Source organism: Vanellus vanellus, assembly GCF_965231255.1.
Source record: "Vanellus vanellus genome assembly, chromosome: 19".
NCBI lineage: Eukaryota > Metazoa > Chordata > Aves > Charadriiformes > Charadriidae > Vanellus > Vanellus vanellus.
The window spans coordinates 6892476-6916769 of NC_138924.1; the positions used below are offsets into that span (position 1 = coordinate 6892476).

Consider the following 24294-nt stretch of genomic DNA (forward strand, 5'->3'; position numbering starts at 1 on the left):
CTAAAGAGCACTAGTTTTACTACTTTGTCACTGGAGTCACAGAGCAAGTATTGTCTTTATTTTATTAGAAAAATAAAACACCATACATTTAGCATCACCAAGCCCAAGCATGGATAGCCAAAATGTGCGGTTTTTCTACTGACACTACCACCCTTCTGTAGCACTCCCCTCCAAGGGCCAGTTGTTCATCTTCCACTATTTGAGATAAGTTCACCCTGTGTAACTGAGCTCGATCGCTTTCTCAACCTGCTGTCTCCATTTTTTTTTTGTTTGGGTTTATTTTTAGATTTTTTTTTTTTCTCCAGTAGAGATTAATTGGCATCTGTAGGTTAACATCTAACCTACAGAAGAAGAAGACAAAGAATGACTGAACATGCAGCCAAGCAATTTGGTAGATGACACAGTGTAAAGCATGCATGCTTACATAGTCTCGTTAGGAACCAAGCACTACCTTTATTATGTTCAGCCTCAAAAGGAAAACTAATGATTAACTTAATACCACATTTATTTTTAGATAGTACTGCAAGAGTGCACATCACCTTACAAACAGAGAAGATGACACAAGCCTGCCCCAAGGAGCTTTACAATTCCACTTTGACAAACACCACAGAAAATTTTGTGACCAGGAGGAGGTTAAAGAGAGAGGCCTTTCTGAAAACGAGGATTGTCCCAGGAATAAAAAACGAGTGACAGAGGGTCAGGCACAAGGAAGTGACAAGCAGCAATAGACGACAACATGGGGCACAGGACACTTGATAAAAACAGATTGTGCAGAGACAGGCTGAGCAGCACAGGCTTTATAATTAACATGTAAGAATACATCTACATAACACATCATTGTTTAGCTATTCCAAGAAGATAACATTGTGAAATATAAATCAAAAGTGGCTTTTTTATTTTTAATTAACAAAACCCATCAAAACAACAAAAAAACCCAACCAACAACAGTCCTTTCCCATCAGGAATCCTACTGTAATACCAGTTTCCATTATGGATACTTTGCACTTCTAAACTGGAAAGTAGGGAATAACAAAAGCTCTGCAGATGCAGAAAGGACTCAAAGGGAGCAGGGAGTAACAAAACACGTAGTCTTAAAGACTTCATTCTTTTTACCCTACAGTATCTGCTTTATATTTTGTGGCATATTTTCCAAATTCATCAGCCTGTCAAGAGGGAAATCTCCTACTTCAAAATGTTTTAATGATTTACTGACTTAGTTAAAATCTCATTATCCTACAATTTTCATTTGTAGACAGAGAATGAAGAGGCCAGGCTTTGCTGTGGGAGTTAAACATTTCAATGGCTGTAGCAGCACTGCAGTTAAATTGGAGCCTCAGCAAGATTTGCCTTTTTTTTTTTCCCAGACGTGTGTCCAGTTTTCATCTCAAGGGTCCAGATACTCTACGACAGTAACTGAACAAAGTTGTAAGTGTCCTATTAAGCAACACAGCACAGATTTTTCTCTGCTACTCTTGACAGCATCATTGTATTAGTGCTATAAAGACTGTGTCGATGGGGCTTCGGTACTGGCAGCTCTTCTGTTTTGCTAATCTGTCACTCTCCCTTCCCCACACTGTTATTTATTGTTTTTAAATACAGATGCATATTAAATGCATGTGGGAGTCCTAGAAGCCACGAGCAATGTTTCCAGAAGGTGCAATCACCTTTACACAGTGACACCCTTGACTCTAAGGGCTCCTACAAACAGGAAGAAGTAGTCACAGATTGGGTTTCTGTTTCACTACAATCAGCTGGTCATGGGAAAGATCCCTGTACAAGCATCTCCAACCTCCTTGTACTGCTTATATGGATGAGGGTAAGGGGGGTACAAAACAAAACAAACAAAAAAAAAAAACCAAAAACCAAAACAACCCTACAAATTCTAGGATTTAGGAATAATGAAGGTAGTTAAATACATTGACCTATATTTGAACTATACAGGTAAATGCATTGATTTAAATTGATGTGGCTCTCTAGTCTTTGGTAGCCCATTATTATTTTTTTTTCCCCCACAAGGTGGCTCATGCACACATCAGAACACATCAGGAATTTTCTTGGTCCTGCATCACTTAGCTAGAAAGCAACAGAGCCATTTTCCATTCCAAAAGTAAGTAATCCACAATTACATTTCCATAAGCATCAAAGAACAAGGCAAACTGCCCAGGAACAGTCACATATAACAGGACCAGCCCAACAGCGTTTATTTCTGCACCATGCAAGACAACATTTCTGGCTGAAGCCAGGATGCTCTGTCCTCTTGAGGGGTTCACCCCTGCAGGAGGTGCAGCGTTTAAGTAGTTATGCCACAGTCAGTAGGAGTATTTGCACATCTTGCATGCAGACACAGGATTTTTGATGGATAAATTTGAGACTGCTTTTAAAAGTAGTTTGGTTCACAACTGTCAGAGTAAATTAAACCCCACAAGATCAGACCAGTGTTTCACCTAGCCCAGCATATATTTTCTCCATCTTTGACCAATTCTTAAGAGAAATCATGTAGAAAAGTAATCTTTCCTTGGCATAACATTCTTATTTACAGCAACTTAAAATCTCCCTGAGTTAGTGGATGCATCAGACCATTGTTTAGCCAGCCTCTTTTTAAAAACACAGTTATACTTCCATTCCCAACTGTGTTCTGCAGCAATGAATTCCACAGTTGGACTTTGTGCTGCGTGAGAAAGCACTCCCATTTGTCTGTTCAACCCTCAACAACTAAAACTTCATTGTGTACCCGCTAGCCCTTGTGATTGCAAGCCAAAGGCACACTTTACTCTCGAGCTGCAAACACAGCCTGAAACTGTGACTCAAAGGCATGAGCTCTCTATTCCTTACAGCTGACCAGCAGCTTCTCAACACCATGGCACATCAGCAGAGACACTAAGCACAGATATCCACCATTTTATCAAATGAAACTGGATTAGAGGATATTCCTCATTAAGGGCAGGAACTGGGAACTGCAGTAGGGAGGTAGGTGAGGTGGAAGTAACAGAGTTAGCACACTGACACCCTCCAACAGCTGTCTGTATTTTAAGACACCGAGTCTGAGGACTGTGGCTCAGACACTCACTTGTCTGAGCTCTAACTAAAAAAAAAAAATAAAAAAAAATACTTCATCTGTCATGGTCATGATGTCACAAATATCTCAGACCAAGAGTAGGAATCTTCTCAAAACATTTAATAGTAATAGGAAATGCAGAAATCTGCAGAAAGCCCTCTGGAAATCTAGGCAAGCTGTACTACTGCTGGTGGGTCTCTCAACGTGTTCTTGAGACAATGCCAGGTGAACAGTAAAACAAATCAAAACTCTGCCTCCTTAATTATTGCTCGACACAAAAGAAGAGCTGGAAAGGTTGCTAAATCATCACCAAAGCTAGAGGACAACAAAAGACGAGAAGTTCTAGAAAAGTCAAGTGTCGACAGCAGGCAATAAGGCTGTCTTGGAACAAACACATTTAATAAAGGCAACACATTAAAAATTTTCCACGAATGTGCGAATGTGTAAAATACTCAAGTGGTGAGTCTTTTCGGAACAAGTGACTGAAGACTAAAAGGTACCATGGAGTGGAGTGGCATCTGAACTGCCCGCAGGAGGCTGGCTGGGGCAGTGACTCGAGATGGCGCTGCTGTCCCACGAAGCTGCCTTGTCATCCTGTGCTGGCAAGGCCACCAGCGAGGGACTCCACAGGGCTTCCAGCCGTCCTGCCGAGGCTCTGTGCAAGAGGTCACCAAGCTTGCTATTTAAGGAAGGTGAAGGGCTGCCTGGGCTGAGAGCACGCCTCAGACCATCAGTAAAGGAGTTAACACCCAGTTTCCAGGTAATTTCTCAAAGGAAGGTTCGAATTTACTGTTGTTTCTAATCCCCACTTTAGACCTTATGGGGCAGCGATTGAGTCGGTGATTACTTTTCTGACCAGACATAAAGAAGTTGAATGACTTACCCCCAGCCAGGCTTTGCAGTAACTGGCAGTTCAGAAAGCACCAGCGCTACATCTTCATAACCATTTTATTTCTGTCCCCAACCTTCCTGCAGCCACTAGTTCAGCCAGCATGTATGCTGCTGCACACCCGCTGGTGACATTCATCCTCAACATTGCACAGTCCTGCTCCCAGCAGGTCCAAATGGTGCTGTGGTTAACGCTAGTCACAAGGCTACAGAGGCTGAGCTACCGACCTTAACAAGAATGGTAAGGGCAGAAAAGTCTACTTTAGACAAGACTTAGGAAAACCTCTATTAAAAACAAGCAGGTTAAGAATTCCCTTTGTATTCCCTTTGTGGTGAACAGGCCTGAGGCACCTTTACCCACATGTATTGCTCTGTAAATCAGCTTCACCATACAATCAATCAGCATGTACTCTGTCCAGACAGAGCATCAGCATCGTAGAAGGCTCTTAGTACAGCCAAACTGGCAGCTTTTTGGTCAGTCACAGTAACCTGGTGTTCGGCAGCTTGGGGGCTATGATCAGAACAATGTAAATAAGCTATGGCTAGAGGAAGAATTACATCACCACATCACCCTGCCATATGTCCACAGGGTCCAGTTACTAGACACAAAGGAGTGTTCCACACTCTTGATTCTTTTCAACAGCAAGTCAGCTGATGACATGTGAACACCAAGGTATTCAGAGCCCCAGATCTCAGCTTCAAGAAGCTTCTCCACTTTAATCAATACACACTGCTGCTCCCCTCCCAGGGTCATGCTGGCAGGAAGAAGAGGCAAAAGGCAACAAGTCTCAAAGCACTTCATCAGTAAACAAGATCCAATTCCTATCTCAAAGGTTCCAGGACTGCAGACAGTTTAAAAACATGTACAGATGGTTTGTGGGCCGGGAAGAACTCCTCTAGACCTTTGAATGCTTGGTCTAGGACCAAGCAGTCCAGTAGGCTCTTCATTTCAGTGTGGAAGGTAGATCCATTGCTCACAGTCTGTGTCATTTGCAGTACTAAAAGGCTTGGAAGCTGTCAGTGCTAGCAGCCAACATTTAGCAATACACTGAAGCTGTGCTCATACATATAGGAATAAAATCCCCATCCCTCAGAAACAGTCTGGGGTATGTCTGGCTAGACAGTAAAACCACTGGGTCCAGCTCCACATCAGACAGAAAGACCATTACGAAGCCTCCAGGGAGGGAGGAAAGTGCAGCTTGCATCTGAGACAATGTCAGCCAAGGTTGGGGAAAGAGGGGGAAAAGACAGACTTCAGTGGGTTACATTTGCAAACTCTACTTATGGTTTTCTTCCCTCTTCCCCCATCCCTCTACTCCTTCTTTCCCCAATTTCCTACGCAGAGACTCTGCTGCTGGAGAGTGTGATCAGGGGATTATTTAAGACACGATATCTGCATGGCCTTTATAAAAAGGAAAAGTGTCCCGTGTTCTGGAGTAAGGAGTGGGAAGTCTCCTCCTGCCATATATCTGAGGAAAGCTCAGTCATGATGTCCAGCCCTCACTCCAGTGAGGAGCAAAGACTGGCAGAGCCAGGAGAGAAAAAGCCTGGCTTACACCACAGGTAGAACCCACGGATGTGGTAGGAACCTGTACAGGGGAGGTTGTATTTGAAGCACCAGTTTAAACAAAGGCTTCCTCATTGGGAGCGCCGTTGATTTTGAAGAAAAGTTTGGCATCCTCAATCTTCTGTTTTTTTTCTCTCTCTAGCCTGCGTCTGTAGCAGACCAGGTAGATTGGAAGGCAGAAACCCAAGAAGCTCACGCCAAGCAAGCCAACGTTCACCTGCAGGAAGAGAGGCAAAACAAAATTAGGTAGGCTAGGAAGATGACAACCCAGTCACGCCATGCTGAAAGTGTCAGAACCCAGCCCACGTCACTCAGCTGCAGGCAAACCAGGAGACGCCCTGCTCAGTGTATTGGCAACAACCTCCACCATATTTATATTTACCTTCCTGTGCCCAGAGCACCACGTGTATAATCTAAATGCTGCAAGAATTTCTTGCTCTGGATCATGGCTGTGGGAGTCTTGTTCCACAGAACAGGCAGGGCTGTTTAGCTGTGGTTGTTTTACACTAAGTTTGCTGACTGAAGAGCAACAGGCTGCTGGGGTGGGCACATGTAGCCTAGAGACCAGGGACTCTTCCCAAGACCACTGATGTCATGATTTTAATAAGCTGCCCAGACAGACTCTCATCAAGACACCACATTAACCCTACCCTCAAATAGCCACTTGGCTTTCCAGACGTTAGAATCAGCAACCCAAAATTTACTGGTAATTTGAGCTAATGGCTCTCAAGGGAACGGAGTATTTCTACTGCATTTTGAGGTCCACACAGATTCACTCACTTATCTGACAGATGTTGACTCACACACAAACTGTTAGCAGAAAGCACCTGTGCAGCCTTCTCCCTTCCTCACTTTCCATACACCAACATAAGGGTTAATGGCTTTCCCTCCCAGGAAGTCATTACTCAACACTGGGAAGGGTCTCCTGGACAGCACCAAGGTAACAGCAGGCTGAGGGTCATGTAAAGTCCCAGCTGTTTTTAACCTTGGTCCATGTACAGGAGTCCTTTTGTTTTCAAAGAAATGAGCCAAAAAACCATCCTAACCACCAAGCCTTCGCATTAAATTTGAGAAGAACTTGCCCAGAGAGGGTCTCCTTCCAAAGGTCCTGTCAATGCCATAAAAAGAGGCTGCTGCAGAAGGGCGAAAAGGGCACTGATCAACGACTGCAACCCTGTCAAGCTGCCAAACTGAGTGGAGGGGTATCTGTCAACAGAGAAAGCAACAGCATTATTATATGTCACCTTGACTGTTCATATCATCCAGATCAGATTACATTCCCAGTCAACTAACACAACAGAACACAGTCCCAAGACAGGCATAATATGAAGAACTTCTCTCTCCTGGATTTAATGTATAACTACCTCTTTTTATAGAGTATTTAGTTATACTCAATGGCATGCACAGCGCTCTCTAGAGCGGAATGCAGCTGGTGACAGGGCTGGAGCCTTCCTCTCCAGACTATTCTCATTCTCAGCTCTCAAACTGAAGTAGTATCAGATCCAGCACTTGTTTTGTTTTGCAGTTGTACCATAGGCAGGTGGAAGTGCTTATACAACTACTGTTCCTATTGCAAAGGGAGAATAGTGTTGATATTTACAAGTTAAAAGGAGGGCCTCTTTATCCAGATGACAGCATTCACGGCTGAGCAATCATTTTCATCTGGTCATAACAATTTGCTCCTTTTAGAAGTGAGTGAAACCTGCACAACAGGTTAGTATGTGTTTTCCTCTTTAGAGGACAAGTCTGATCCCATGTCAAATTAAACAATACTGTTGATAGGAAAGCACTGAATATCTGATACTACTAATGGAAAAATAAATTTCAGGAACAGTCTAAAGTCTTCTCTTTCCATGACTGAGCAGCGTTTAAGCTTAGTTTAACCTGACCCTTTTTAGAAAGAAAAAAGTGAATCAAAACCTTCAAATACTCAAAGAAGTCACATTCAAAGCAAAAAATACCTCCCTCCATGAAGTTCCTTAGAGTTGCAATGGTCAAACAGGATTAGTTTACAAGCAAGCTGATATGTACAGCAAGAGGCATTTATCTTGTCTAAGACAAAAATCTTTTGCTTTTGGCTGCCAGGGAACCAAAAGTTTATGCATTTTTGAAGCAGTCTTAGATGGGTTTTCTAGTCTGGAATTCACCAGACACTGGGACCAGAACCTTTGAGAGAAGGAGCCTGTGGAGTTTCCATCCATGGAGATATTCAAAACCCAACTGGATGCAGTCCTGGGCAACCTGCTCTAGCTGACCCTGCTTGAGCATGAGGGTTGGACTAGATAGTCTTGAGAGGTCCCTTCCCACCTCAACAATTCTGCGATTCTCTGAAAGATAACAGCTTCTTTCTGTTCCTCTGTCCAACAGCTCAGGACAGAGGGACAGATAAGTTTTCAAAACCCAAAACATTGCTTAATAAGGAAGAGAGTATTTAGATTCAACTATTGATAATTTTGAAAAGTTGGAAACAGGATGGATGATCTGTACTGGAAGAGGGACTAGGCATCACTAATCATCATCTTGAGCAATGCTTTACCTATGAGCAGACCAGTAGCAATGTATTCAATTATGTTAATGTTTTAACTGGACACATGCACATAGCTACTCATTATAAGACAAAAAAAGCCTCGAGTTTTTACTATATAACCTTAGTGTCAATAGCTTAGTCTCACCTGAGGCCCATATATAGCTGTGCCTCTGTCACTGCAGTAGCTATGCCAAAGGGGTTAGCTGTTTCCAAACAAGGAAAGCATCAACTAGGACTTCAGTCCAGTCACTGTCATATCCAGTAGCGACTGAGGAAACAAGTTGCATAATTTTTCCCCTCTAACCAGAAAGACTTCACTTCCTGATCTCTCTCTTATCTGGAGAACTTATCATCCTAAACCAGTTTATCTGGCCAGCCACATATTACAAGTGAGCAGAGACTTACACGGCTGCATAGAGGCCTCCGACAGCTGAGTGGATGAATCCTCTCACAATTGTGTGCAAAATGAAGGAAAGAATCTGGAAAGAGAAGCAGAAAAATGTCACATCCTAGATAGCACGTAGGTGTGCCAGACCCAAATACATAATGATTATCAAAAGCTGTTCTCCTTTCTAATGCAAAGGTGGGCTCAAGGAACCCAGAACCAAAACCTGAAAGATCAGCACAGGGAAGAAATTTGTACTCATCTCTAAAAGCACAGCTTTTCCTTACTTTGCAAAGGCTAACATGTAGTACCCCCTGAGGTTAACCACACACAAGACCCATCTCATTTGTAGAAGGCACTGCTGCAAGAACATGCCCCCAGCAAACTGTGGCCAGGGTCACAATGCACTCTTATCTTTTTTCCTGATTTTGTGGCCAGTTTAGTTAATTTTCCACAAGTTATTGCGGACAATATGCAAGTATGAGCAAACTATATCTGTTCGCCTACCTCATCAAGGCATGTTTAAGTATAGCATAAAATCACTGAACTCTTCTGCCAAAAACAGGCAGTGCCACAAAAATATTTTAACAGGTTTATAATCCCACAGGTACCATTGGGCATAGCATTTAATGCAGAAATAACCTGCTGTATATATATCTGTGTCATGCTTCTTACAGCAAGTTTTCTGACCATAAGCAGCTTAAATCGAGCCCAGGCTAAATGCGCAGGCGCTGCTGAGAGCATCTCTGTACAGCAGCATTTGTTGTTACAGAGCTCAGCTGCAGAAACTTCAAAGTTTGAAGAAATTGTGGATCAACTCTGACATTTTAACTACAGCTGCTTCTTCAGGTTCTCTCAAGGGATGTAAACTGCATGGTATTACTTGTTTCAGCTCTAGGACTGGGTTTCCCAAAGCAGTACAAAAGTCTCCCAGCAGCAGCACCACAAAGCCCTCCTGCCGCTAACTGGTTCAGCTGGCTTACAGGACCTCCTGCACTGTCCTGCCTGTCATTTTGCCAGGACCCACGCTGCCAGCCCCTCCAGCACACCCATCCATTTGGCCTATTCACCTGCAACGGTAGATTAGGAATAAGACAGGTGATTCCAAATCCAACCAGCAGGACATTTGTGAATGCAAAGGCATTGGTGGCATTGGTGATTTTCTGGATCTGACGATCACGTTTTTTCTTTTTCTTGTCACTTCTGGAAGGATAGCAAAACCTATGTTACAAAAAGCACTTTCAGCAGCTACCGGAACTCACAGCAAGATTCTCCACATATCACAACTCTATCTAAACTAGTTTGGCTAGAGGTCTGCCTAAGGAGGTGGTGGGATCTCCATCAGTGGAAGCTGAGGAACATCTGGGCAATTATTTCAGTGCTGTTATTCTTACTGTTAGGCTAGAAGGGAAGTCTGAGCCTCCTCTGCTACAATTTAAATTTGCTCTTCTTGACTGATCTTAGTGGACATGGAAGATAGTTTGGTCCTTTCCTCTGCAATTATCAAGTCTTCCTTCAGGCTTTCTTTTCTATACTGAAAAATGAATATTCTTTTCAGTCTTTCATCACAAAACATATTCTGCAGAGCAGAGGGGGCCTACTACATGGTTGCATGTCCCGTGTGGCACACACTACGCACTGCTCAGTGTTGCTCTCCTCATTCTCTTCTGAGCCATCATCGCATTCTTTCAGTCGCCAATCCATGATGTACCCAATCACAGGTGCTGTCAGCAAGCACAGCAGCTGCAATACCCCAAAAATCGAAGTGTAGAGAGCCACTGCAGGGAAAAAAAAATTTAAAAAGTTATCAGTCCATGTGGTACCACAGCAGCAACAGGAAAAGAGACAGAAAAGAAACTGTTCCTCCACATTGATTACTCTTAATAAGAGACCAGACCCCACATACTCACAGGCTAACAGGCAGGGCTGAAGGAGTTGGGACACAAAAGCCCCACTTAATCATTTAGCCTCCCAGAGGCATGACATTAGAGTGGACATACTGCACACACTTGCTTCAGCCATTCTGATCCTGCACTACTATTCTCTGAACAGTATCAGCCCCACAGCAAGTAGGGCTCCAGAATGGGACCCAGCAACCACTTATTGCCAGCGAGGTTTCTTCTGGCTAGGACCAACAGGGAGAGTTCTTACAAGCAATATATCCTGCACAGCCAATCCTGCCTTAGTCATCTCCTCTCCTGCCCTGCTGGGTGCTGCAGCTACATCATCTCCAGCTGGGAAACTCCAGCAAGGAGAAGCCAGGCTGGGAAGGTGAGGACTAACCCATTTTGTGCAGAACAGACAAGTCTGGAGGCAGTAGGAAGGGAAATCAGCAGCAAAACACACAGCATCTGAGAGCAATCATTAAAAACTCAAATTGATGAAAATTCCCCATCTTAAAAGATGGGGGAAGTATCTGTGTGACTTGCTAAGGGAAAGCTGATGCCAGCAGACTTAGAAGAAATTGTCCCCTCCTGTTACTGAACAGTTCCCCCACCCTGCAATGATTTTTCCACTTCCTCTCTGCAGCCCATGTGATGGATTTGCAGGCATCACCCAGAAGGGCTGGTGAGTCATGGTGTACCACAGCTCTGAAATAAGAATGTAATTCTGAAACTGCCCATCTCAGCACAGAGTGCTTACAAATTACAGCACTGTAAGCAAAGCAACTAAAAAGAAGTTTAGTTTATCCCTCCCAACACATTTCTAGATCTAGCCAAAGCAGTACAGTCAGGACTTATACCAAAATCAACTTGGAAATGGAAAGGAGTTTCCAACAAGCCTTTTTCCTCCTATACAGTTGTAGCAAACCCCAGCAAGGCTGCCCTGCTGTGCCCAGGGATGGCAACTGATGATACTTTTCCTGGCTCCAGTTGCTGGCAAGGGAACCAAGAGGAACTTCCAACTCCAACCTCCAAACTCACATTCATGCCCCCATTACCTCCGCAAAGGCAAGCCCTCAAGTGGCCCCACATCCCATCTCATTATAGCAACCACTGTAGCCAAGAGAGACAGGTGGCACCACCCTCTACAAACACTCCTGGAGCTGATTTGCTGTTGTCCGGTTATTTTTTAATAGAGGGTAAGAAGCAAGCCATGCTGTCATGTTTTGCCTCTTCATGCTATTCTGAACGCTTAATCTTGGGCTCTAAACAGCAAGAGCAGATGTCAACTTGAAGCAGGGAATTAAATTTATGCAGTCAGCAAGAGAAGAGAAGGAGAGACAGTAGCTGCTACAAAACAGGGCCTCCTTAATTTATCTAGCATCTTAAAAAACATTCTTTCCTGAGGAGAAAATGGAGAACAATACCTAGCAAGTACCAGCAGAAGTAGACATGGCAGAAATAGAAGCCTGGATAGGGCAAAGGGTGCACACATGGGCACAGCCCTTTACATCCACTGTCGTCTGTGTCTTTCCCCCCAAACTACCCTAAGCAAGCACCTCATACAGCTGAGTTTTCCAGCCCACCCTGATTCTACCCAAGGTCCGAGTATTACCAGATTTGAAAGCAAGGTGACAATTTGTGAAAGATGCAGCCAAATTTCAAGTTTTAGAGACAAGTCTACTCTTTTGCCTTCCTACTCCACAATTATACAGTCATTTACAGAGCTACTGAACCCCTTAGCTTCTCCCCCCTTTTCAGGGGTTTTCAGAAGATAAGTAGCCACAGGCTGACTGCTTTTTCCACTTGCAGGTTTCATGAAAGTACTGCTTCCTGTGCAGATTATGGTGACTTAGAACTGTCAAGGAAAGTACCTCACTGTAACTTCAAGACTTTACTCCCTATCTGAATTATTTGCCGCACATTCTTTTCTCCTGTTCTACTCCTGGGAATATTTAATTTTTCTTTGACCGCAACACTTGCGGGATTGACCAGCTCTCTTCTTCCCTTGCTGAGTGCTCCTGAGAGCAGTTGCAGGTGGAGGGAGCTCTCTAAACAAATAACATTCAAGTAAATAACTGCAAGAAGAATGAGGAATCCAAGGGAGCAGCATCCCATCCTCTCCTGATCTTCAGAGATTACATTTCTAGAGAGCTGCACACATCTTGGAACTGCTCTTGCAGCCTGACACTGCTGCGACTAGACAATACCACTGTTTTGCTGATGCCATGGAAACACCAAGACAGCAGACTGCACTGTGAGCCCAGGCTACATTCAGGGGAAGGAGGGGGGAAAATGGGAAGAAATCTCAAAGGTGGCACAGAAAAATAAAAGCAATACACCCAAGGGGACAATCCCTTTTTTAATATGGAGCTTGATCTAAACAGAATTGGCAGCATATATAGTTAATATTAATTCTAAAATACCACGGAGGGGAAGAAAAAAAATGAACGAGAAATAACTAGAGCAAGGCAAGGTAAAAAGAAAGAAAAAAAAAAAAGTCAGTGTGAAAAAGTTACAAGGTAAGCAGAAAACTAAGCTGTGTTGGGAAAGGTAGGTAGCGTGAAGTTTGTCCTGTTTACTGTTTAATGTCTAAATTGGCTCTTGAGCCAGGAGATAAAGAGCTGAATGCTGCAGGCTGTCAAAGGCTCAAGAAACAAAACAATTCAGGGAATGCCAGGGCACTTGGAGTTTCCCGAGTTTCCTTCCCTCCCCCAGAGCTCACTCCTGTTTTCAGAGGAGTGCCTCTTGATTTATCAGCTTCATCCAATCCAGATTTAACAAGTTTAAACTGGATCTTACTACAAAGGACAGAAAAAAAAAAAGGCTAAGTCTTGTTTTGCAATCCTGGGTATTTTCAACAACAGTAAACTAATGTACTCTTTCCTGCTTGCTCCATGTACTGAATCAGAGCTATAAATACAGACGAGACCAGTGCAGCAAGCACCCCTGCGCCTCCCCAGCACACACCAAGCTGCACAAAACAGCTATGACTTCACTTCTCCCACCCCCGGGTGCTGGGCCGAGACACCTTGTCCAACTATTAGTCATGAGACTCAGCTGGTCTGTACTTTGTGCTTGCTTAGGATAAGCAAAGCAAATACCTGATGAAATAGGTTTTCCAATTAAAAAAAAATTATCACAGTCCATCCTGAGAGGCTACTTTCAACAACCCATCTGAGGAAGTAACATAGAATAGTATTTAACAGGCACTGGGCTAAAATTAGCTTGACATTCAAGTGTCTACCTTACTGCCCCTCTGTTCTGGGCTAGTTCCAGCCCTCTGCTAGACCCTACCAGCAGCTGTCAGCCGCACTGACACCGCTAATTGCCATACACGGTATATCTGCTGAGTAATCAGGCTCACTGGCCTCTTGCAAGGACCAAGTCTGGGTCAGGTCCCAGTTCCAAGGAAGCAGATAAAAGTCTTCAGGTTACGCTACCTTGATCTTCATCTCCAGACAGAAACTCAAGGATGGTGTTCATGGCCCCCATGTAGAAGATGAGCCGCAGCTGGGTGACACACATGGTGATAAGGCTGAGCAACAAGATAGGACTGAAGATACTCTTCATGAAGGAGGGAGAAGCTGCAGAAGGAATAATAGAGTCTCTGAAGAAGGCAACATACCTTCATAAACATGTACAATTTCAGAAGAGGCTTTGGCCTCTGGGTTAGCAGGTCTTCTCCTAGCTAGTCATTCCAACACTACGTGCCAGTGGCAGCTCCAAGGAGTTCACAGTTAGCAACTACCTGGTGCCTTACAAACTTCCGTAACGAACCACTATAGATGCTTGGAGCTTGGTCTACCAGTAACTGGGGCAAGGGAGCAAGAAGGAAGGCTCACCTAATTCTGTGGATTAGAGCAAAAGGAAGCTTCAAACCATTTACTTTGGCTATACCCCTGAGTAAAGAAGGCTCAGTCATGATGGCAACAGTCTACCGAAGAGACAGCAGTGACCAACTGCACCGTCCTTCCAAGCCATACCAGTTACCCATGCTGTTGTTCCCACCACTGGCAACAACATACAGTGTATTTAGGCAAGTATACAAGGACAGGATTCCTTATATAACTGAACCTGTATTTAAGTCATAGTGGCTGGCACATGGCCCTGGCAACACATGGATCATATATCGTTATCTCATAAACAGGTCTGGAGCGGAGTAGAAAGGCCGACAGCCTTGTGCCAGCACAAGCATCCCTGAGGCACTCAGGGAACCACACCTGTGTTGTCAGGCTGGCACTTCACTTCTAGGTCCACTGTAGATAGACAGAGCTTGTTGTTCTCTTGCAAGGCTGTCGGCTCCTTGGGGCCCTTCATGGAGCTCCCCACACTGAGACGGCGCCCCACAGTCGTTACTTGCTTGTAAAACTGCTTCCCAGTGATTTTGTGGTCAAATCCCAGCCAGCTGAACTTTATTTTCACCCTGTTGGGCAGTAAAGAGCACAAGAGCTGCAACACAGGGTGGGGAATCACAGGCAGCAGTTGCAGAACTCAGAAAGGTTATGTGTGGATTTAAGGCACTAGTTTCCATCTACAAACCCACAAATGGTTTGGATCCAGAGCACAGAGAGATACTTCCCCTGGGGCAATTTGGCACAGGTCAATATAGAAATACTTACGACTACTGACAGATCATTTTCCTTCATCATTCCTACATTTTGGAAAGTTCAACTTTCCACAGATATTCACAAATCAAGACATAACGATAATGACAGACATAAATCCTCAACCTAAGAAGGAATGGCAGCAATGAACAACATGCAAGGGAGTTCCCTGTCCACTCCTTTAAGTTAGCCAGGCCAGCACTTTCTAGAGGATTAAGAATGGGATTAGCCCTCAAGGCCAGTTTAGAGGACACTTACGAATAGTCCATGTCTTCTGGTCCTGGAAAAGGCTCCAGTGGCCAATTGAAGAAACAGTTGAGGAAAACTAGTCCTGCACAACTTGCCCAGACAAGCAGAATAAGGATGAAGGAGACCCCAAAGTCATATATAACCTGGAAATCACAAGGGAACATGGTTTTGGCTATAAGAGCAGAAATACTTCAATATTCTTTGAATGAGGTCTGAAAGGAAGCTGTGGGAAAGGAAAACATGCTGCATTTAAAATGGGTTTATTTAACTCAGGTGGTAACAAAGAAAAGTTCTATGACAGGCAGGCTTGGAAAGAGATGTATATTCACATCCTTAACAGCAGCTATAGCAACAACAGGACCTCCAGCTGGAATAGCATGCAGTGGTATTGCAGATGACTGCCAAACGTTTTCATCTAGGACCTTCTCCTTGGAAAGCCAGAAGGAACTCCCCTGCACACTTGAGATTGCCTTACCTTTACTATATTCCCCTTATGCTAATTCTGCAATGAAACATCTCTGGTTCAGAAACACTAGTGACCTACCAAGGCAGCCCAAGTGACCATCCCTTCTGTCCTTTCAGTGCTGTTTACTCTGAACATAGTTTAGAGCCAACCGTTGGTGACAATCACACAGATTAAATATAGACATGTATATTAAAATACACATATATACACTCCTTAGAGCTTAGAAAAGCAACCTCTCAAAAAAAAATCTTAATATTTTCACTTTTACTTACCACCTTTAAAATTTTACTGTTTGTTAGCAAACAGACCGTTCTATTTACAGTATTTGCATTCTTGAGACAGTCACTTGGGAAGTCTTTAAACAGACAGGAACTGAATCTTGCAAACTCACAACTCTAAACAAGTGCTTTAACAAATAGTCCCTCTTTCTTGCCACATTATTGCTAAATGCTGCAAAACTCCAGTACCCCACCACCAGTCATGAGTCACAATCCCATGGCCTCACCTTGATTCCTGGAAAAGTCACAGCAGAGGAAGCATAGGAGCCAATCATCAGAGCAATAAACGTGGAACGAAGGTCACCAAACATGTTGGGCAGCTAGGGAAAGAAAAATTGGTTGAAACAGGTTGATGCCAAGAGAAGGGAAGAGGGAAGGAGGCAAGGAGGCTTTCTTGAGAAGACATAAAGCATAGTGACAGATATAAATCTGGCACTTAGGATTAAGATTTCTAGGTAGAAGCAGCCAGTTTTACTCAAGAATGACTTAGCTGTTCAGGATATTGCTCCGCAATTGGCATTGGCATCTCCAGTGTCAGGGAACATCTACAATCCAGGATTTATGTGCTTAATGGCATTGCTGCTTTCCAGACTGACAGCATACTTTGCATTGGTTACCTTTAGCACAGGAGTGTTTGCTCCAGCCTTTGTGCTTCCTTTTAAAATTCCATACCTCAAGCCTGTAGCCACCACCTCTTTTCCTCTAAAAAAAGAGAAATATGTGCCCAAGTTCTCTACATATCACCCTCTTTTTAGTCAAGAGTTGTTAGACACAGGCTGAGATAGCTGCACAGGCACCAGCTGTGTCTTTAACACACCCTGCAACACCCTTGAACTGCCAGGTTTGTTTATGCACCTTGGGTCAGCACCCAAATCTTTGCAGTAGACCAGAAAATTCCTGTTATAACAAGAAGGAACAGCGACAAACATGAACTATGTTGCTGTTCGTATTTCCACTTCTAGCTAGGTCCCTGGCTCCTTCTGTGAAAGCCGACTCTCTCCATGAGAGGGGCTGGCCATTTCTGCATCAGTTGGATGGTTCAGATGCCCAAGCACTCTAGCTTGGAGCTAGGTACAGGAAGGCAAATCACAAACACTCGATTTCTAAAGCTTTATTGCCCAGTGCGGCCACAAAGCTGCTGAACTCCACAGCAAGAGGTGGGCAAGAGCACCTCGCATTGCAATTCCTGCCACCCACCCCACTCTGCTACCTCGGCTCCTAGCAGGTAGGACAGCATTGCTGAGAGCAGACCCAGCTGGCTCTGCAAGGATCTGCAGGGAAAGCCATGCTCTCATCCAGAACAGCTAGGAGCAGGCCACAGGAGCCACTTCTGCCACCTCAACAGCAAAAGCACTGCCAGGCTGGCTCTCCAGCCCATTTCCACTCAGGATCCAAAAGCAGAATGGAGCAGGCAGAAAGAGCTGCGAGGCATTCCTGCTCTCCTGGGAAAGGAGGAACTCCTCATTTTTCTAAACACTCAGAAATGAACAAGTTTTCATCACTGACTAACAATGGCCTGCAAACTGGAAATTACAGGGAGAAGCTTTGAAGTTGTAGGCTACAGAGAGCTCAGCTGACACCTGGTCAACAAGCAGAGACTCTACTGCAGGCAGACGGATTTCCCTTCCACCTCCTTTTTCAGGTCCCTTACTCCCCAAATTCACTTGGGCATCACTACCAGGTCAGCTTCAGAGGGCGTCAAAGCAGGATACTGGGTGCCTTCTAGGACTGAAAGCACAGCCAGCATTTTATCTGTTTAAAGATGCTGCTGAACAAAGTGATTCAGAGAGCATTAGACCGAGTCTGAGCAAGCAAATGCTGTCATCACATTCCCCTTCCACTGCTGAAAAACAAATTCATCTTTCCCAGGAGTAGCATATAAGGCAAGCAATTCTGGCTTGTGTCACGGCAGGACCAGCGTGTTTACAACACAAGTATTCCTGTGCAGGAACACTCTCGGATCCATCTGGCTGTTTATCATCCCTCTGTCTCACTGCAGAGCTTCCTATGCAGTGCAGTCTCCAGGTCCTCAGATAACCCCAGCCAGGGAACAGCAGCAATGATGTGCCGAGCCCTATGCTGCTGGTGAACCCCGAGCAGACACACATACAGCAGAGGCAGAAAACGCTGCACTCCTCTGCAGCGAGGATCCCCACACCCACCCCCAGATCCCCGCATGCGGGAGAGCTGCCAACAGGCTGCTCTCAGGAGCTGCAGAAAGGAACCGCCAAAGGATCCAAAGGTCTGTTACCAGGCACAAAAGTCTCTCATTGGAAGCAGTGGCCTAAATACACACCCCAGAAAAACAGCATCTGCAGAATACAATATCTGCAGGTCACAAAAAGGCTAGTCACTGTCGCCAGGCAGGGTATTCATTTAATCTCAAATACCCCAAACCTAAAATAATCTCCAGAAATTACAACAAACAGCTGCTCCTGCTGGGGAGCCCAGAGCAGGGCAGGAGCTCCACAAACACAGCTGCTTCTTGGCTTGAGCTGGTTTTCCCCAGAGCCCCAGAGATCACAAAAAGCCTTTTTCATACAGCAGACAAGCAACTCCCAAGTGGATCCTCCTGCTCTGAGGGCTACTGGAGACAGGGAGCAGGCCTGAAAGCAAGCAATCATGTCCAGGAAAACCCAAGCCTATTTCTGCCTCAATGGGGACAAAAGTCCTAGAAAGGCTAGAGATTTCCTAAAGTCCTATTCAGCACCAAACAAGCAGCCAGATTAAAAAAAATTGCACACAGGAGAGTTAAGGTCTTATCCAACCCAATCAAAGCAGAAACTGCAAGCACTGAGCACTTGGGAGGAAAAGAAATCTGAGAATACCTTGAGGGGCAGAGGGGAGGCGAGGGGAGAAGTAGTCCAGACCGAGACAGAAAACCTCTCAGACAGCAAGTGCCAGCACTGGCAATGCCTGTGCAGGTCTCATCTGAAGACCAGATACTAAAATAACACAATATTTACTAAGCCATTTTTCATGCTGTCTTTCTATCAGCAAGCATTGGAAAAAATGAAACAAAGAGAAAATAAATAAATAAAAAAAAACCACACACACAAGCCACAGAGCAAGTGGGCTCTTTGTTTTTCTGCCACCAAAGAGATCTGGTCCTCATCCTGATCTTATCCCTGAAGGCCAGAAGGGACTCCTCCATTAACTGCTGCCCATTCTGGTATGACAGCCACAATTCTGCAAGACCTACAATGACAGAAACTCTTACACCTCCTGTTTAAAGGTCAGCAATATTCAATGCATTATTAACTTTATGCCCCATCTGAAAGATACTAACTTAATTTTGCCATACCATAACTTTTTTTCCTGGAATCCTTTATTACAGGTATGCGGCCCTAAACCAATAAAATAATTTCCTCTTGCAGGTTATTTTCTCATCTGCCCTATAGTGAGTTTAAGACCTTCAATCATTTATAATTTTCAGCTTTTTCCTGGAGACAATCCGTATACAAAAAGATACCACAGTAGTATTACCAAACCCCGTTCCCTTCCTCTGGCAAGGACTGTTTGAAAGAACTGTGGAAAAAGTCAAGGGATTGAGAACTAGACTACTGGAGAATGGTATTTTTGTTCAAGCTAAACTTTGTTTTCCCTATCAGGAGTATATTTGGAAGTTATACAGACACTAAAAAATATGTTCTCCAGGAAAGCCTCAGACTGCCCTCTTTGTCCAAATCATATGGAAATTCCTGTTCCCATTCTCCAACAAACAAAAGATCACAGAGCCCTAAGTTTTCCTAGTATTTCCAAGCAGAGAAGATTCCCTACACAGAGATGCCCCCCCGCTCTGATTTAAGGGCGCTGTTTGTAGCAGAAAATAAAGAGCAAAGCAGCTGTAATTCTTTGAAAGGAAAACAGGACAGAAAACAATCTATAAAAGGCTCTTTGTGGTAATTTATCACACATGTTTATTTCTTTGCATGAAATAGCTTCGGAGCAGAACCAGCGCCAGATTCCCGTGTTGCTGTCAGAGCCACCAACACAGATCTGTTTCCATTTCCAATCTTCACTTATATTGGCTAAGACCAAGTCACGAGGCAGAAATCTCCCCTCTGCATTTTAACAACAGGCACAGTCTGACCTTGTTCCCAGAACTGGGAACAGCACTGCTTGCTCACTCCCCCTCCTCCCCAAGCCACAACGCAAGGCACCCAGGAACAGCAGCTTGCTTTGGCTCCGCAGCTTGCCATGTGCTTTCATGATACCCTGGGGACTTGTTATTGAAAAAAGGCTTTAAACCCAAGAGGCAAGGCTTCGTGGAGCACTGTCCCAGGCTGTAATCCTCAGAGATCCCATTTATCCCTTGCACAGGCACTGAGGATCCCCATCTCCTGCCCTCCCATCAGATCACACCTTGCCCACGCATGCAGGTGTCCCGGGAGGTTTCAACACCCAATGAAGCACCCCAAGCTGCAGCACCCGGGGAGCATCCCAACCCCACGCACTGTGGGGGCTGCCTTCATGGCCATCCTGCTACGAAGCAGCAACTGTAACCCGCCTGGGGTGGCAGAGGACCAGCTCATGCACCAGTGGTTTTGTCCCATTTCCTGGAGCACTCCAGGTCACTTACAGCTGGCAGGAGAAGGCAGTCACCTAGCTTTGACTTGTGCCTGCACGTGCGCACTCGGCAGTCAGTGCCTGTGTCAGCCAGAACAAGCCTACTTGGCACCAGAAGTTAATTAGTGCTCACCGCCTCTGTGTAATGAACATCCTTAAAGAGGTCTTTAAGTCCATCTTTTCAGCACTTACTTCAGCCTCTCCTGTGCACAATGCAGAGTGCAGTGTCTGCAAGCCACATCTCCTGGAGCCTGCAAGCCACGGACCTGTCACCTCCATGGCCCTCCCTTGCCACACTCCCCGTCTCCACAGGCAGAAGGGACCCACAAGAGATCACCATGTCACCACAGAAGATGGCTCTTGACACATCAGCTGTGAGCACCCCAGCTCACAGGCAGAACCACACAGGGACAAAACAGTAAGCTCCCAATGAGCAAAATACACCTGCTTTTAACAGTCACCACCACAGCTACGCCGCGATGCAGGTGAAGTGCTTCCCTCCCACTTTAGACTATTTTTAATCACATTCACACGCCTCAGGTACCAAAATGCCTCTGTGTGGCTCTGCAGGGAGGCACAAGCAGCTACATCTGAATCTGGATTTGAGAAGTCAGGCCTGAAGCCACCTCAGCTCTTTACAAAACACACTGCTGTCTGGAGGGGATGGGCTCCACCTGAGGTGAACTCACATCATTGCTACTCCCTTCCGACCTCCTCAAGGCTTGGATCTCTTCTTGGAAGATTTGACCTTTTTCCTGCTGCCGTACTTCCTTAGTGCTGTGTAAGTGGCTTGCTAATGAGGGCACTAATAAGTGGCTTTGCTTACTTCTGGTGCTAAAAGCCGTAGTACAGCACAGCCAATATACTTCTGCCCTACCCTTGCTCTCCCTTCTATCATCACCAGTGGCTCTAAAATAATCTGTGACCCCTTAATAACCACCCAGAGAGACAATAACCAATGCCGGCAACAGCAGGGTGGGAATCCTCTCCTCTCCCACAGCAGTACTGATGTGATCCTCTCTTCCTTGCTTTTATTTGAAGCGTGGCAGGATGACATTTGCCCCATAGTTCGTTGGGACAACAGCCAAGGCTTCCAGCAAAGAACATTACATACGAAGGAAAGAGACTGACATCTGCACAGAGTTTTGAAAGCTTTGAATATATGAAAGCAATAGCAGCAGCAGCATCACAGTACACACAGGGATCTGTAAACCCAGCCTCTGCCAAATTTAGATCTCAGGAGTTCAGCCAGTGTCTGAGCCTTGTTAAATTAGAGGTAACCTTAACAGAAAGTTTTACTTCAACAGCAAGTTCAAGGTAATGCAGTCCAAATCTGAAAGTTTTCAGCCACAACTCAAGAAACATCAGTGCTTCCCACACTGTTTTCTGGGAGACTCTCCACCTAGCCCTGCTTCAGCCCCCCTGACAAGGATCAGGGTAATGAGGTAGAAAATAAAGCAGCTACTCAGAGGACAATACTGCTTCAGTCTCCAGGCAAAAAGAATCCCAAAATGTAGAGATCCAGCAGACAGTTGTTGACCAGAGCTTGCAATACAATCCATGAGCTAAACAGATCTAAGTGTGCTGCACAGAAGGAGCTGAGTGCATTCAACAACACAGCATTTCTAATGAAACCTGGAAGGGACTCTCAACCTTCCAAGAGCAAAAGCTTTTGTGCTCAAGAACAACCATTTTCCTGGGCCGAGGTGCAAACTGTGCTTGCAGAAAGCTGGTCATACCCAGCTGCAAGGGCTTGTACCCTGCTGATTCTTCCTGCAGTACGTCAATGATAAATCCAGAGCAAACACTTGTCCTGCCTGTGCCAGGCAGCTGAGCACTGCAGGCACAGGTATATGACAATTTGGGTCCTAGACAAAAACACTTCCTCCCCCACCTCTGACACCTTCACCGGAGATGCAAGGGGCAGGTAAAAAAAAAAAAAAACACAAAAAAGAACTAGGGGAAAAAAAGCCTTAGAATAACCACCTGGTACTCAGCCTTTCAGGTAAAAGAGTGACCCCCCCTTTGTACCAAACACACACGTGTGCTATTCAAGCCACAGGCAAAAGATCCACTTTATTCTCCCCTGCTAGCCCAGCTCACAGCCATAGTAAGGACTAAAATACAGCCAGGTAATAACTCTTCACTTACCGTAAGCGATGTGAAGGTCATGCACATCCCACCAAAGCCATTCAGAGCCAGTGCAATGAATATCAGCACAGAGAGAGCTGCAACAATAAAAAGACACCCTTAGCTTTTACTGGGGTGGAGAGGGAAAGAAGACGGAGCCCTGAGGGCTTTGGTCTTGACACTAAAAGCCTCGGTGGATCAACACCTTCAGGACATGCCACACTGTTACTGACCCAGCACCCATCTCCTCAGCCACAGAGAGGGGGAGGGCCAGAGCTCTCCTCCAAGATGGATTTCAGGATGGGATCATCTCTCTCCAGGATGGAAGGGTTTCTTTTCTGTAACGAACAGACTTGCTGATGCAGCTCGTCTGAATGAGTCTTAAAAAGGGAGATTTACTTGAAAGAACTGGATTCAAAGTATCATCTCACTATCTACTCTTGAGGAGCAAGCTCCATCTAACCCTGGTGAGAAAGCCGATTAAACATTGTGTGCTATTACCTATTTCCCAACCCTGAAAAAGGCATGAACTTGTTTGGAATTGCTCCTTTACAGGACCTGGCCCTGCCCAAACGCAAAGCTGAGACCTAGCTATCTCAGACATTTGGCCCTTGCTACACTCTCCACTTAAGGTTGTGAAACACCAGCCCTCCCCAGAGCCACTCAGCTCCCACAGACCAGCAGATGCTTGGCTTGTGTCCTCAGCAAAACCGCAGTACAGCGCTGGAGGTGTGACAGTCAGAGTACACAGTGCTATGCACACTTGTCTATGTCCCCCCCAAAAAAACAAGCCACAGCCCCAAAGCCCTCCCAGCTCAGCAGAGAAACACCTACTTACAGTCTGGATTACTGGCACCGTATGCAATCAGCACGCAGGACACAGCAAAGCAGGTACTGAAAGGGAACCAAAACCACGAGTTTCTTACAGCCAGCCTTACACACAGTAAATTACATATGCTTCTGCCTCCTCAGCACCTTGTTAAGCAAGCATAGTCTCATTTCTGTAAGAGGGAGGGAAGCCGGCAATTTGGAAAGAAAAATCCAGGGAAATGCCCAAATATTAGAGACAAACCTTGCACAAGGGCTGAAGCAGCAACCTTGCTTCCCAATACTGATACAGCTGAGCCCAAATTCCCACCTGGTTTTCCAGCACAGAGCTTTGCCCGCCCTCACCTTGAGGTGACCAAAGACAGCAGCACCCTTTGTCCTGAGCCCCAGCTGTGGTCACAGCACTCACAGCCTTCACCTGCTCCTCTCTGGTAGGGTCCGAGTCAGAGATTTGCCCTCTTTTTGCCCACTCTGCCTACAGACCAGTTTGGTTTCTGGTACTGTTCAGTGCATTAAAACTCAGCAGTGCTGGGGTTCACTGTGCCCAACAAGTCACTAATGCCTACATGCCATGATGGAAGCAGCTAACGACTTTGCTATTTGAGGCAGAAAGCAACACACACCACATGGCAGAGAAAAGACCTAGAAAAAGCAGGCAGGATGTGTTTATCACCAAGTTAACTCCCCAGCTTGCAAACAATGATGTAACATCTTGGTTTTGTGCCTCTCAGGACATAGCTCCCAGCTCAAAGAAAAAGCTACCCTCCGTGACTCACAACAACTCCGCTCTTCCTCCAGGCTCCATCTGGCCAGGGAGCAGAGCAACACTGGAGAGCTGAAGTGTGGACATGGAGTCCCTGGC

At 45.2% G+C, this 24294-nt stretch overlaps 1 protein-coding gene across 2 annotated transcripts in view; it reads right to left on the minus strand.

Annotated features, from left to right (window-relative positions):
* Positions 1-237: 237 nt before the first annotated feature.
* The window catches only part of SLC43A2 (solute carrier family 43 member 2), a 32167-nt gene continuing 8110 nt past the window's right edge, over positions 238-24294 (minus strand). Inside the window, exons 3-13 of one of the 2 annotated variants that reach the window (XM_082493074.1) lie at positions 23443-23498; positions 22626-22702; positions 16133-16225; positions 15171-15304; positions 14529-14731; positions 13749-13892; positions 10062-10200; positions 9493-9625; positions 8443-8516; positions 6593-6716; positions 238-5727 (exon numbers count right to left, since the gene is read on the minus strand). In XM_082493074.1, coding sequence (XP_082349200.1) covers positions 5566-5727; positions 6593-6716; positions 8443-8516; positions 9493-9625; positions 10062-10200; positions 13749-13892; positions 14529-14731; positions 15171-15304; positions 16133-16225; positions 22626-22702; positions 23443-23498 — 1339 coding nt within the window. In that variant the 3' untranslated portion in view covers positions 238-5565. Of the gene's footprint in view, positions 5728-6592; positions 6717-8442; positions 8517-9492; positions 9626-10061; positions 10201-13748; positions 13893-14528; positions 14732-15170; positions 15305-16132; positions 16226-22625; positions 22703-22837; positions 22891-23442; positions 23499-24294 lie in introns of those variants that run through there. The other variant, XM_082493075.1, reaches the window with a different exon arrangement.